Here is a 15,959-nt window from a genome sequence, read left to right as displayed (position 1 = left end):
GGCTTAGGTTCCTGTGTATGAACATTCCTACCATCAAGGTGTGTTCATACCGTCAGTAGTCAGGGCTCAGATTAGGGACTCACTAGGTGTGACCATCCACCTATCCCTAGTTTCCAGTCCTAATACGTTTCCCCTCCTCCCTCTGTGTTCGTTGTGGAGTTAGTTCCCACACCACGCCGTGACAGGCACAAAATATCAACAAAGGTTATATTACACATATATTAGCAAGATCAATATTGCCATCTTACCTACACATTGGTCAACAGTAGCCAGAAAGTGGTCAGCCCTTTTAATACTCCCGTTCCTTACCAGGCCAATTTTACAGTTTTCGAAATGCCACAGTATTGCACTGCCTTTTGCAACTTTGTGCGGACCCTGTTTTGCAACCCTAAATCCCACCAACATCAAGGACACCCAGAACCGCCAGCCAGGACAGTCTCCAAAACCAGGTTGTGCTTCGAGGGAACCAGGGTACACCCTCCTGCAGTGTCCCACTCAGTGATTGTCAAAGGCACTTCAAACTTTTGTATAAGCTTACCAAATGTATTTCTGTATGTAGCTGTAATTCCTATTAACAGGCTGTTAGAGTGTCATTATATCTGTTCGCCCCTAGGTGGTGCTGGCACCAATCCTATATATAGTCTGGGGCATGTTAATAAAGAGGAGGTAGAGTAGAGAGTTGGGTGTGGATAGATTAGTAGAAGGAAGTAGGTTAATGGATGAACAGAACAGCCCTAGTCCACCATGTAGCTACTATTTTAGCCCCTTGGCCCTGATCAAGCTAAGGGAGCATAGAGAACAGTATTACAGCAGCACAGCACAGACCAGTGAGTCTACGTCTGATATAGAGAAAGTCTAGTGGAGGTTAGAGCTAAATTTGCCAATGGACTTCACAAGCACCAGTGACCAGGAGGAACCTAAAAGTACCTGGACACAGCCGGATGATTAATGCGCAAAATTATCCTTTACCACATGCCTCTATGGACCGTAATTCTTCAGTGAGCATCCATTCCAAAGAATGGAGCAGAAGACTGATGCCTGCCATTAGGGAGCTGCCCTGTGGATTGCTACTAACCAGTAAGAGTTATTATATTCAGTACCTGAGTGCTAAAGTGTGGACAAAGTATAGACAGATATAGAGAGAATGAAAACTCCTCAAGTTACAATTAATAATAATATTAATAATAAAAAAATGTATTTATACAGCACCACCATATTCCGCAGCGCTTTACAAATTCATAGGGTTCATGTATGAAACAAAACTAACTGGCTAATATGCAACTGAAACACTCGGAGTCAGGGCCCTGCTCACAATAGCTTACAATCTATCAGAAATTGGAGGTGACACATAAGGTAGTTGATTGTGATAAGTAGGATTTGAGCCATTATTGAACTGACAGTGGTGCCGGCTGATCTGCTTCGGGTTTAGGACTACTAGAGGATCGAGTTCAGGCCAGAGGAGTTTGTGGGGGAGAGGTTTAGTCGGGGAATAGTCAGTTTAGGTAGCTTGATAAGCCTGCCTGAAAAGATGTGTTTTTAAGGCACGTTTGAAGGTAGAGAAGTTGTGAATTGACCTAGTATTCCGGGGCAGAGTATTCCAGAGAGTAGGTGCAGCTTGAGAAAAGTCTTGAAGACGGGAGTGAGAGGTACGAATTATGGAGGTTATTAGTCTTAGGTCGCTAACAGAACGGAGAGCACGAGTAGGGTGGTAGATTGAGATAAGGGAGGAGATGTATGGAGGTGCAGCACTGTGGAGAGCTTTGTGGGCTAGCAGCATCAGTATAGCGGTTGGTTGGATGGATAGATGAGCCTGGCTGCAGCATTTAGAACAGACTGAAGGGGGGAGAGTTTAGTGAGAGGGAGACCGATTAGTAATGCGTTGCAGTAGTCAAGACGAGAATGAATCAAGGCAACAACAAGAAAAGGGCGGATTCTGGTGATATTCTTAAGGTGCAGACAACAAGAGCGTGTAAGTGATTGAATATTGGGAATAAAGGAAAGATCTGACTCAAATGTGGCCCCAAGACAGCGGGCATGTTGCACAGGAGTTATGATAGTGCTGCAGACCGAAATTGAAATATCAAGTTTATGTGAGTTAGTAGATGGGGGGAAACACAAGAAGTTCAGTTTTTGACAGGTTCAGTTTTAGATACAGAGAGGACATGATATTAGAGACAACTGCCAGACAATTACTGGTGTTTTGGAGTAAATCAGGGGTGATGTCAGGGGATGAAGTGTATAGTTGGGTGTCGTCAGCATAGAGATGGTATCGAAAGCCAAATTTACTGATAGTCTGTCCGATGGGGCTGTATAGAGGGAGAAAAGTAGAGGACCTAGTACTGAGCCCTGAGGAACGCCGACATCAAGAGGAAGAGGAGAAGAAGAAGAGCCAGTGAATGATATACTAAAGGAGCGGCCAGAGAGATAGGAAGAGAACCAAGAGAGCACTGTCCTTAAGGCCAATTGAGTGGAGCATGGTGAGGAGGAGTTTATGGTCAACAGTATCAAACGCTGCAGAGAGATCCAGCAGAATCCAGCAGAATTGCCAAGCCTGTTACAAGGATTACAGCTAAACCAATATCTGAGTCATATCTTTATGCCTTGTAAATGAACTGTCCTGACTACCAGGAGACAAGTGATTTAAGTAAAAGTTCAACTGTTTTACTACAAGCAACTCCTCATCTTTTCCACCACCAACTTTTGCACCTAACGGTGCTGGCATCACGAACACCAAGGTCCCAGCCTCCAAAGAACTCTAAACACCTATACCATCAAGCAGTGACGTACATAGAGAAGTGAGGGCCCCAGAGCAAGGATCTAATCCGACCCCCCACACAGGACAGAAGGGTTTCTGCCTAAACCCCTTTCAATGACCCTTGGGCCATTTTTTCCACTGTCTCATTTACTAAAAGTTGTTCCTTTAGAGGGATGAGTCCTGATCAAGTTTTCACTTCCAGCAGAAGAGGGGACAATCCCAACTGCGCCCCATAGCATGGTCTGCCGCTATGGTAGTTACGCCCCTGCCATCAAGGGCACCTCGACTACCATGTGGCTGGTGATCCCTGTAATAGAGCGTGCCCCAGAGGATTTAGTGCTGTCTTCCCCATCACTGCACACCGACCCAGGAAGGCTCTGCTAACCGTGAGTAAAACAACTAGTACTACCCCCCTCGGCCCACCGTATCTCACGTGTTGCCTCTGTGGACCCGGTCGCTGCACTCCCATCACTACTAGGCCCAGAGAGCACTGCGGAATACTTCTACCGCCATCATTTCCACTAGCACCACTCTCGTCCTCTACTCTACTTCCTTCCAGGGCTTGGTACACATACACTAGGTATAGTACAGAGTATGAGTTTTATGTCCAGTTACATGACAGATCCCACGCTGTTGCTTCGGTTCTCTTGAACAGGATCTGTTTACCAGGAGAGCAGAAGCGGCAGAGCAGGATTTGTCAGGTATATACTTACCAGTTCTTTATTGCAGACAGATTCCAAGGGTTGTCCGGTTTCCTCCTGAAACCAGACAACCTCTTTAAGACATGCTTCAAGACAGGTCACAACAGACAGACTGGTTAGTTGTTTTAGCTCTCTTTTTTTGCAGCAGCTACATTGATGGGTTACGTAGGTACAATCACAGGTAAAGCATGGTCCATCTAATGTAATTATCCTTAAAGGTGTGGAAATAAGAAGAACTTTGAGGTACTTACCATCTTCCAAGCTGTCTTCATTCACATCACACTCTATGGCCTCACAGCTTACCCGTCCATCACCATTCTCCTTTAAAGGAAAATTCTACATTGTGATTACTGCCTTACCACACACTGCCATCTCAGAATAATGATCATATTTACCTCAGATACAATAGGGTAGTGACCTTAGGTCCAATGGAAACATTAATGTAGTGCCTGATGATAATTTAAAGTGAATATCCTCCTTTTTTACATATCTTTATAGCATGCAGTGCTCAGTTTCCCTGATACAGAGCTTAAAATTCTCTGATAAAATTCTGACCATCTTCAGTCACCACTAGGGGGAGCATACTGTGAACAATATATAGTAAGCTCTTAAGCTCACTCTAGTGGTGGCTGAAGGCAGACAGAATTTTAGTATTTAACCTTAAAGGGGTTGTCTCGCTTCAGCAAATGGAATTTATCATGTAGAGAAAGTTAATACTAATGTATTGTGATTGTCCATATTGCCTCATCTGCTGGCTTGATTCATTTTTCCATCACATTATACACTGCTCATATCCAAGAATTACAATCACCCTGCAATGCAGCAGCAGTGGCTGTGCTTGCACACTACAAGGAAAAGCGTTGGCTTGTCTGGTGGCCAGGACAGCAGGATTTCACATAGACCAGCACTTTTCCCTATAGCATGCAAGCAGGGACACTACTGCTGAATTGCAGGGTGGTGGTAACTCCTGGAAATGAGCAGTGTATAATGTGATGGAAAAATGAATAAAGCCAGGAGAGGAGGCAATATGGACAATCACAATACATTAGTAAGTGCCTTGTATTAACTTTCTCTACATGATAAATGCCGTTTGCTGAAGTGAGACAACCCCTTTAAGGTGTACATACATAAACTTTGAACTAAACTTTATTAAATCCTATTCTAAATATGTTAAAATCATTTTTGTAATACACATTTTTTTTTATTTTTATTATCATTGTGAAAAGGTTAACAAGTCCAGATGCCTATTGTGCTTTAGAATTCATACTCCCTGTGGATTGGAGTACAGATTACCCTGTGGCCGCACTCAGCACTGTACAGGCCGCTCTCCTAATAGCCTGAATACAACACTGGTGCAGGCTATTAGCTGAGTGGAGCAAGCTTAGGGCAGGAACTCGCATAAGACATCGTTCTCCTACTTGTGTCCGCTCTGCTAATGCCTGACATAGCCCACGTATGCCAGGCTTTAGTGGAGGATTGATGCTACAGCCTATACAGTGCTCATTGTTACCCGAGGGGAATCCATACTCCAGTGAAAACACCAATGCCAGCGGATTAACCCCCTGTATGTCGCTGTCATGCTGACCACGTCATACAGGGGGTTTGCGATAGCTTGTACATCCCCATCGGGCCCTGTGCTGTGGTGACAGGGACCCAATGGTTGCTATGGCAGCCCAGATGCCTTGAACAGGCATCGGGACTGCCAGCTACGGAAACCCAGGAGATCCAGCCCCAGGGCTGCGTCTCCTAGGCAACTGTTAGCATCTTACAGTGTATGACACTGACAGTTCAATACAGCACAATACAATTGTGCTGTATTGAAACAGGGATCAGACCCTGAAATGTTGAAATCCCATAGTGGGACAAAAAATTAAGAGAAAATAAAGCAAAAAAAAAAAAAAGTTTAATAAAATAAAGTAATATTTTTTTTTAAATAGGGAAAAAAAGAAAAGTAGACATATTAGGTATCACCGCATCCGTATCGACCGGCACTATAAAAAATATCACATGACCTAAAAAATAATAATACTGTGCTAAAAAAAAATTTTTTTGTCACGCTACATCACTAAAAGTGCAAGACCAAGCGATCAAAAAGGTGTATGTCCCGCAAAATAGTACCAATCTAACCGTCACCTCATCCCACAAAAAATGAGCCACTACCTAAGACAATCGCCAAAAAACAAACAAACAAAAAAAAAAACTTTCTCCCACATCTGCTCGGTCAAGTCTGCAATGTCTAGCTTCCATTTCTCATATACAGACGTGGACAAAATTGTTGGTACCCTTTGGTCAATGAAAGAAAAAGTCACAATGGTCACAGAAATAACTTTAATCTGACAAAAGTAATAATAAATTAAAATTCTATAAATGTTAACCAATGAAAGTCAGACATTGTTTTTCAACCATGCTTCAACAGAATTATGTAAAAAAATAAACTCATGAAACAGGCATGGACAAAAATGATGGTACCCCTAACTTAATATTTTGTTGCGCAACCTTTTGAGGCAATCACTGCAATCAAACGCTTCCTGTAACTGTCAATGAGACATCTGCACCTCTCAGCAGGTATTTTGGCCCACTCCTCATGAGCAAACTGCTCCAGTTGTGTCCGGTTTGAAGGGTGCCTTTTCCAGACTGCATGTTTCAGCTCCTTCCAAAGATGCTCAATAGGATTGAGGTCAGGGCTCATAGAAGGCCACTTTAGAATAGTCCAATTTTTTCCTCTTAGCCATTCTTGGGTGTTTTTAGCGGTGTGTTTTGGGTCATTGTCCTGTTGCAAGACCCATGACCTGCGACTGAGACCAAGCTTTCTGACACTGGCTAGTACATTTCTCTCTAGAATTCCTTGATAGTCTTGAGATTTCATTGTACCCTGCACAGATTCAAGACACCCTGTGCCAGACGCAGCAAAGCAGCCCCAGAACATAACAGAGCCTCCTCCATGTTTCACAGTAGGGACAGTGTTCTTTTCTTGATATGCTTCATTTTTTCGTCTGTGAACATACAGCTGATGTGCCTTGGCAAAAACTTCGATTTTTGTCTCATCTGTCCACAGGACATTCTCCCAGAAGCTTTGTGGCTTGTCAACATGTAGTTTGGCATATTCCAGTCTTGCTTTTTTATGATTCGTTTTCAACAATGGTGTCCTCCTTGGTCGTCTCCCATGTAGTCCACTTTGGCTCAAACAACGACGGATGGTGCGATCTGACACTGATGTTCCTTGAGCATGAAGTTCACCTTGAATCTCTTTAGAAGTCTTTCTAGGCTCTTTTGTTACCATTCGGATTATCCGTCTCTTAGATTTGTCATCAATTTTCCTCCTGCGGCCACGTCCAGGGAGGTTGGCTACAGTCCCATGGATCTTAAACTTATGAATAATATGTGCAACTGTACTCACAGGAACATCTAGTTGCTTGGAGATGGTCTTATAGCCTTTACCTTTAACATGCTTGTCTATAATTTTCTTTCTGATCTCTTGAGACAGCTCTTTCCTTTGCTTCCTCTGGTCCATGTCGAGTGTGGTACACACCATATCACCAAACAACACAGTGATTACCTGGAGCCATATATATAGGCCCAATGGCTGATTACAAGGTTGTAGACACCTGTGATGCTAATTAGTGGACACACCTTGAATTAACATGTCCCTTTGGTCACATTATGTTCTGTGTTTTCTAGGGGTACCATCATTTTTGTCCATGCCTGTTTCATGAGTTTATTTTTTTACATAATTCTGTTGAAGCATGGTTGAAAAACAATGTCTGACTTTCATTGGTTAACATTTATAGAATTTTAATTTATTATTACTTTTGTCAGATTAAAGTTATTTCTGTGACCATTGTGACTTTTTCTTTCATTGACCAAAGGGTACCAACAATTTTGTCCACGTCTGTATGTAGCTGCATGGGATGTTTCTTATATTGCATTTCCATAAGACTTCTATAATGGAGTGAGATTACACCACTAGTGTCTCCATGCGTGCAGTGAGGTCTATGATGGTGTGTTTCGCCACAGGTGCTAAAGCAGCCAGTTTCTGTTGGAAATGTATGGCATGTCTTACTTGCAGGTATAAATAAAAGAATGTCTTAGGTGGGCTAAATTCCTGTTGTAGCTGAGTAAATGCCTTGAGAGTACTATTAGCAAATAGTTGGGTGATACGTCTGAGCCCGTATACCTCCCATGCCTGCACATTTGACACTTTATCTAGTTCCCGATACATATGATTAGGCCATATTGAGGTATGTTCTGTATACCCTGTAATTCCAGACAGTTCTTTAGCCTTCCACCATACTAGATGTATGGTGCGCAAACTACCCCGTGTATAGAAAGTTCCATCCTCCAGGGCTGACATTAGGCATCTGCCATTAAGGAGATACCGTACAATCCGTCCAGTCGTGTTGACCTTATCCCCATCTCCCCATCCCCTAAGGTACAACACCTTAGGGGATGGGGAGATGGGGATAAGGTCAACATTGGGCTGCCAAATAATATATCCATGGATCGGGTAACATGAGTCCCTCCTGCGGTTCTGGCCGACACCTGAATTCTCAGGTATTTAATAGATGTGACTACCTGTAGCCCTGCAGCGGAGTTAACGTCACTGTTTGTACTATTAGACAATAGCATCAATACCGACTTTGTCCAGTTAATGACCAAGCCAGACAGCTTACCAAAGTGGTTTATTATCGACATGGCCTCTGGAAGAGAAGAAGCCCATTAATCCAAAAACAGTAGTACATCACCTACGTATAAAGCCAACTTTTCGGATAAGGACCCATATTGGAAGCCTCTTACTGCTGCTGCTGTTCTAAGCTCCACCACCAGAGGTTCCACCGGCACCGCAAATAGTAGCGGCGACAGAGGACAGCCCTGTCTAGTCTCCCTGTGCAAGGGAAAGGAGTCTGAGAGTCTTCCATTCATCCTCTATGGGACAGGCATAGAGTAGTTGTATCCATTTAATAAACTCAGGTCCAAAACCCATCTTTCCCATCACTGTCCACAAGTATCGCCATTCCACGCTGTCAAATGCTTTTGCCGCATCAAGGGATGCAACAGCCGCTATTCAAGGAGTGGACCTGGTTAGCCTAAATATTTAAATATAATCGACAGATATTTACTGCTGTGGACATGTTCGGCATAAAGCCAGCCTGATCAGTGTGAATAAGTGACGTTACTACTGAGTTAAAGTGATTTGCCAGTACTTTCGCTAATATTTTAACATCTACCTGGAGTAGGGATATAGGCCTATAGAACTCCGCTGCTAGGACGTCATTACCCGGTTTAGGGAGCACCACCACTATGGCTTCATTCATGGAGGTTTGTAATATATCCTGCTTTTTGGCCTCATTATAAACCTCCAGTAAATGGGGTAAAAGGATTGAGAAATAGGTTTTATCATCTCCCCCGGGGCATTATTAGACATACTACCACCGCCTCCCCCATTTCTTTTAGAATAATAGGGGCATCTAGTATATTTCTATGTTCCGTAGTAAGGGTATGAAGTCTCAGCGGGTCGAGAAACGCCTGGGTCTCCACTTCAGATGCAGAGGAATAAAACAAGTGCATAATCTCAAGTATGAGTATGAGTACACGGTTCTCCTTCAGGGTTGCAGACAGCAGATATATAGTCTGACTGTTGCTGAGCCTTAGAAACCATAGCCAGTAATCTACCCGCCCATTCTCTTTCTGAAAGAAACGTTTATTTCTTGCGTTCAGTAGCAAGTGTTCATTCAGCCTCTGTTGTGCTCCTCGCTCCTCTGTTGTGCTCCTCTTGTTCAATTGATGGGTTTACAATATACCTGGCTTCAGCCCTCTCTACATCTAGTAGGAGGCCTTTTACTTTTGCCCTAGTCTCGTTTCCTTATTTTTTTTTACCTCTGCAATTAGTACCCCCCGTAGGAAAGCCTTCATAGTGTCCCAAACTACAAGCTGGGGTGCTGAGGGGAGATTATGCATAAAGAACTCCTTCAGTTTGTCTGCTATACCTGCCACATCCGCCAGCACATTAAGGCTACTTTTACATCTGCATTTTCAATTCCGCTATTGAGATCCGCTTCAGTTTTGTCCCCATTCATTGTCAAACTTAACTGAACGAAATGGAGTGCACCAAAATGCCTTCCGTTCCGTTTGTGTCACGGTACCTTCTGTAAAGTTAGAAGATCAGAGAGACTGACTGCACGTGAGGTTAACTGACAGTCTCTTGATTCTCAGTAATGTTGTTTGGTAATGACCACACCTTGTCAGGTGCAGCTGGCGGTCATTACTGCTTCCCTATTTAGTTTGGTTTCACACTCATACCATGCGGTTGATATTCTCTGCTTTGATTTGGAAGAGTTGGTGTGAGGACCTTACCTGTGTTCCTGCTCATCCATTTTCTATAAGATAAGTTGTACTGCTCTTTGTATTTGGTTGTTCCCTTGTGCTTGTTGTTACTAGGTCTCAGGGAGACGCTGGTTCATTCACCTGGGAAGGAACCAGTAGTCTCATTCCCTTTCACTACCTCTAGGGCATCTCAGGGCTCCTAGGGATTAGGCTCTGACGTATGTATTTTCCCACCTTCAGGGTCTATACATACTGACAGGAGTCAGGGCCAGATCTAGGGGTTTTCTAGGAGGTGACCTTTTCCTTCTCCCTAGCCTTGAGGTCTAGTTATTTGTCTTCTCCCTTTTGTTGTCTTTCTGGTGTCCCTCCCCTCCCCATTATTCGGGACAGTTTGGTTGCGTCCCCATCGCAGACAGAAAACGCTCCCGATGTGGCGCGGAGCAAGATGTTTTCTCTGACATAATATAAAACAGGTCCGTCCCCCATTGACTTTCAATGGTGTTCATGACGGATCCGTCATGGATATAGAACACATATTACAACCGGATCCGTTCATGACGGATGCATGTGGTTGTATTATTGTAACGGAAGTGTTTTTGCATATCCATGACATAGCCACAAAAAACACTAATGTGAAAGTAGCCTAAGCCAGTATGGGTTAAATTTCCACACCATGCATCCCCGCAATACAGGAGGAAGAAAGTTGGCCATGACAAGCACAGGGGAATGGTCTGATATTCTACAGGGAAGATATTGTATGTCCTGAATTAGTTGTCCCATCGCAGTGTTGCCTAGTATTAAGTCTATCCTGGATAGTGACCCATAAGTACTAGAGTAGCAGGAGTATTGTTTTATCTGCGGGTACCTAAACCTCCAATTATCCAGCAGGAGGGCCTCCTGCAATAATCTCCCAAATGGGGTAATTTCCCCAGGTGTTGGTTGGATATTAGGGCAGAATTTATCTAAAGCCCCCAAGTAATATTACTGGGATGTCTGGTGACTCAGCCAGAAAAGAAAAAACCTTCCTAATCACCAGTGGTGAATATGGCGGCGGGATATAGATGCCTACTTTAATACAGGGGATCGTAAATATTTTGCCTTGCAGACATACAGTATATATCGCCCCTTCTCATCTATCTTTTTAGATATACAGGTGAAACTCGAAAAAATGTAATATTGTGCAAACGTTCATTTATTTCAGTAATGCAACTTAAAAGGAATTGCATTAATGCAACTTAAAATTAAAATATTGTGAAAAGGTTTAATATTCTAGGCTCAAAGTGTCACACTGTAGTCAGCTAATGAACCCATACCCCCTGAGCAAAGGGGACCTGAGATTGTGACTTTGGGGTTTTCATAAACTGTAAGCCATAATCATCCAAATTATAGCAAATAAAGGCTTGAAATATCTCGCTTTGCATGTAATGAGTCTCATATATTAGTTTCACCTTTTAAGTTGCATTACTGAAATAAATGAACTTTGCACGATATTCTAATTTTTCGTGTTTCACCTGTACATTCAAATGCTATGTTCCTATGGATAAGGACACTTACTCCTCTTGCATAGGCAGAGTAGGTGGCATGATAGCAGTGCCCTGCTCACTTGGGAGCGAGTAAGTGGGTCTGGTCCTCCATTAAGTGTGTTTCTTGAAGGCAACACATCAGAGGTTGGTATTGTTTCATACTATCCATAATAGCCCTCCTTTTATTGGCTTCCTTTAAAGGGGTATTCCCATCATAATGATCACTGTTAAATCTGTTAATGATTTGACAGTGACCATTTTGTATATACACTTGATTAACAAATTCCCACTGTTTAGGATAAAATTCACCCCCACTTACCTCATTGTTGTGATTCGGTCTCCCCTGGTTACAGCCACCGCTCTTCTCCAGAATCCTGGTGGCCGCGCTTGCGCAGAAGACTCCTTCTTTTCTCCCGGCCGGGCCGCTCGCTGTCCTGAACGCGCACGCTGCCGCGCATGCGCGATGGTGACTTCTTCAAGGCCAGAATAGTACATAGCTGCAAACGCGCACACCTGCTCTGTACTATACTGGCCAGAAATAAGTCACCATAGCGCATGCGCGGCGACGTGCGCGTTCAGTCAAGCGCGCGGCCCGGCCGGGAGAAGACTTCAATCTAGATGAAGCCCGCCCCAGCCAGGATCCAGGAAGTGAACGGCGAGCTGGCAGCAGGTAAGTATAAAAAGGCGAAGTGGGAATACCCCTTTAACCCCCTGAGATTCCAGCTCAAAAGCCTCAGTGAACTAGCCATATACATCCCATAGTAACATAAATAAACCCCTTGTGTAACTCCACAGAGTCAGTGGCAGGTATACATCATGCTCTCGGGTTATAGCACGAACTGTTATTTTACTTCTCAAAACCTCATATCTCATAGTTGAAGTCCCCCAGGTTGTAAATCAATAATGTCCCTAAACCGTGCATCTAGAAAGGCAATTTAAAGTGCTGATCTTCCCAGCAGGCCCCCACTAAGGCACCTAGTTGTACGTCTGTGGGACCAAATAGTACCTGCTGGCAGAGTCAGCTAAGACTGGTTAGCTAGCCCACCAGTAAGAGGGTGGCGCTCCTTATACAGATGTCAACAAAACAGTATTAAAAACAGAACAATGCTTATATATAACCATGATTAATGAAGCCGTCTACTCCTCGGCTCCCTGCATGTCTCTTGGCAAGCCTTTGAACAAGGCCATCCATTCCTATATACTCCCCGCTGCAGTCTGTTATATCCATACTCTCCCTTTACATGACCCTGTAAGCATGCCATGTTAATCCTACACAACGACCCTCCTGTGCAATCATGCTTACATACACTCAGTCTCATTGTGTGTGATCATGGTACTTGTGCTTGGATGCGAGTGTTTATTTAATCCTCCCAGTTCCTGTCTTCTCTCAACTGGCGTTCATGCCGATCCAGCCATCTCATTGCCTCATTCGATTCTTCAAAAAAGCTGGTGGAACCTAGGGCAACCACCCTAAGTTTTGCTGGGTATAGCATGGAATATGGGATGTTTAGCACTCTCAAGCGGCGCTTTACGCCCAGAAATCTCGCTCTTCTTTTCTAACCATTGATGGAGAATTCAGGCAAGTCTCTAGCTTTTCTAAGAATAATGTCTAGATCTCTATAGTGCAATATCTTCATTAGCACAGGCTGTGGTGGTGCGCCCGGTGGTAATGGGCGAGTTGGGACTGTGGGCTCTTTCAACAGCAAATAGTGGGGTCAAAGTCTCCACTCCAAACTTTTCCTTCAGCCATGATTCAAAGAATTCCGTGGGGTTCGCCCCCTCTACCTTCTCGGGCATCCCTCCTATCCGGAAATTGTTCTGGCGTAGCCGGTTTTCTAAGTCATCTTGCTTGGCTGCCATAGAGTCCAACCTTCGTGCATGTTTAACTACATATCTTTTGAGTGGTTGTATGGCATCCTCCACATCCCCCATACAATCTTCCAGGGCTGTTGTGCATTCAGCGAGTTTCTTTAAGTCGTTTCTAACAATGGTAATGTCCTCTTTTATTGCTCCCACCTGTACTGTAAGAGTGTTCAACGATTTGCCACATTTGGTGACAGCATTACATCTTTAAGGGTTGGCTTCTCTGAGTTCGATTCCTGGGCCCCCAAATGCACTTCTGCACCACGTGTCTGCAAGACACTGTATCTATTGGGGCTTCATATGGTCTCTGTCCAGGCCTGACTCATCTTGTGGAGGCAGCTGCTTCTTGTGAGCTCCTTTTGCAGCTAGTGTTAAAGTCGAGCAGGCATATTTCTCTAACTTTGCTGTGGCCTACTGTTGCCCAGGCGCCCAAGAGTTGCTGCTCCGGAGCCATCTTGGATGTCCTTATCAGCGCCTTTCGTCTCCTTTTTCTTAGTCATGGCGAGGAGGTATTGTTCCTGCCAGGTACCAGATCCTTAAGAGGTCAGGAGCAGGGTAAGTACTTTTCCAGCGAGGGGATTCAGAAATTTCAGGATAAACATCCGAGAGTGCACAGGAGCTCCCACAAGAGGCCGCTCACATCCCTGGCTAGCCACGCCCCCCTGTTATTCCTCCTTGAAATATATGAATAAATTGACTACAGTGGCTCTATACAGTCTGACACTATCAGCACTCATTGTACATTGTTAGATTGTGTAGGAACAATGGGAATGGCAACATCCAGTTGTAAATGTAGTCCTACATTTCTAGAAGGAATGGGAGAGAAATAGCACAATACAGAATGTTAAGATGCTCCAGTAATGTTATTTCATGGGGAACACAAGTATTACAATTTTTCAGTCAACTCTTAAGGACTCCACCATTTGTACACTACATTAAAGGGGCATCCAAACGCAAAAAAAAAGTTTTCTCCTGGCCTGCACATACTGTAAAAAAATTAACAAAACTTATACTGACCTCATCCATTCCCTGCCATGCTGTCCTCCATTTCCTGCTCCTGGCTCAACACGGCAGGAAATGGCTATCAATATAAGTCAACCAATCACTGGCTGCAGAGATGACCCACCACAGCCAGAGATTGGCTGAGCAGCAATCCCAGCCACTTCCTGCCGTGTCGAGACAGGAGCAGGAAGTGTAGTGGAGTGTGGACCCCGGCACCATCTAAATGGCAGCAGCGGGGGGTGGTAGGCAAGACGAGCATAAGTCCTGTTTTTTTTTTACAGCATGTGCAGCTGGAATACCCCTTTAAAAATAATAAGTCAGATCGATTTAAACATTTATTAGCATCCCCCCATTAAGAATTGTAAGCCTGCCATGTGATACCTCATGGCCAATCAGTCGAGAGGGTAGAACGCATGCCTTTAAAAAGGCCCATTAATGAGAGTAGCATCTAACAAATTTCTTAGTTTACAGGGAGTATGTCACCTACCTGACCGGTTTTCACTGCAGTAACTGGCGCATGCTCACTGTATATCTCTGTGCCTCTTCCCACAGTGGGCAGAACACTGTTCATGCCCAGGCCAGCGATGCGCGAACGGCCTAAAGGGAAATATGATGTCACAGAGCCACAGGGCTGGCCTAAGCTTACTGAGGGGCGGAGTTAAGCAAGTGTGAGGCGGGGGAACTTGGGCACTTTCAGAAAATTCTCCGCCCCTGGGCACTTGCGACGGCTCATTAGCATATGATAAAAACGACTTTTTGGACGATTTGAAGCATCTGAAAAACTGAACACAGGTAATATCTGTGTCATGTCTTTGTGCCCCACTGAACAATGTGATCTGTTTGAAACTGATCAGGTAGGTGACAGACTCCCTTTAAAGAGAACTGTCCTGCGACAGAAACACTTTAGAATAATGCAGTCCTATGTAAAACAACCGATAACAGATTATAATATAATCATGAGTTGTGCTGAATGGGAAGTGGTATATTTGACAAACTTAGCTCTGCTACAGTTGTATGCTACAAAGCTCTGCAAACTCAGAGCTGCCTTGTTTGCTCAGCTACAATGTGGCTGCTTTGTGAAATGCACTGCAGGAGTGGAAAGTTTTGGGAAGTTGTGGCAGGCAGAGCGCCCCTTCCCCACGTGTGATGTAAGCCGCATGCCCATGTCATTTCTTACCTTATTCTCAATGAGCAACTCGCACACTCTCTTCTCATTCGAAACGCTTTTTTTTCCATTCCTCTTCTGAAAACAACACAATAATTGTTCCAGGACATTCCTCCAACAAAGCCTTCTGTTCCTCTGCCACCCAACTGGGTGAGAAGTTCTCCTCTCCTCGCCCAAAACCATGGGGCACTCTGCACCACTCTGACTCTGGCAGCCAAATAAATTAAAAGAAGATTAGGCTTGTGTACGTTCGCTTTCCATGTCTTTGTCAACTCGTGACGACAGGAAGCAATAAGTTGCTGTGTCAGTAGTCCTTGAGGTTCCAAGCATCACCAAGACTTTGAGCTTGTCCAGGTGCTGTACCCAGAAATCTGACAGCGTCCTATGTCCCTCTCTCCAGCCTGTATACGCCTGGGACTCTGCAGTGACGAGGAGGCTCAGTTGTTGACACAAATCACACACATAGTGATAGCAGACAGAGTCCAGACAGTCCAAAATATTCTGCTCTCCACGTGGAGACTAAGTCGCCCTTCACAATATTTGGCTTTAACAGCTAAAGCAGCTATAGGATTAGAATGCAAGCTCTTAGGAACACTGCTTGCCCTGTAGCACTGATCTTAACATTAACC

The 15,959-nt window shown here is 44.2% G+C and overlaps 1 protein-coding gene across 1 annotated transcript in view; it reads right to left on the bottom strand.

Annotated features, from left to right (window-relative positions):
- GRB7 (growth factor receptor bound protein 7) overlaps window positions 1–15,728 on the bottom strand; it is a 140,689-nt gene extending 124,961 nt beyond the window's left edge. Inside the window, exons 1-2 of the mRNA XM_044298641.1 lie at window positions 15,343–15,728; window positions 3,708–3,777 (exon numbers count right to left, since the gene is read on the bottom strand). Of these exons, the coding sequence (XP_044154576.1) occupies window positions 3,708–3,777; window positions 15,343–15,513 (241 nt within the window). The 5' untranslated portion in view covers window positions 15,514–15,728. The remainder of the gene's footprint in view (window positions 1–3,707; window positions 3,778–15,342) is intronic.
- Between the last annotated feature and the right edge of the window lie 231 nt (window positions 15,729–15,959).

This window comes from Bufo gargarizans, chromosome 6, assembly GCF_014858855.1.
Source record: "Bufo gargarizans isolate SCDJY-AF-19 chromosome 6, ASM1485885v1, whole genome shotgun sequence".
Taxonomy (NCBI): Eukaryota; Metazoa; Chordata; class Amphibia; order Anura; family Bufonidae; genus Bufo; species Bufo gargarizans.
Note: the sequence above shows the minus strand (reverse complement) of the source record. Positions and strands in the feature narration are given on the sequence as shown.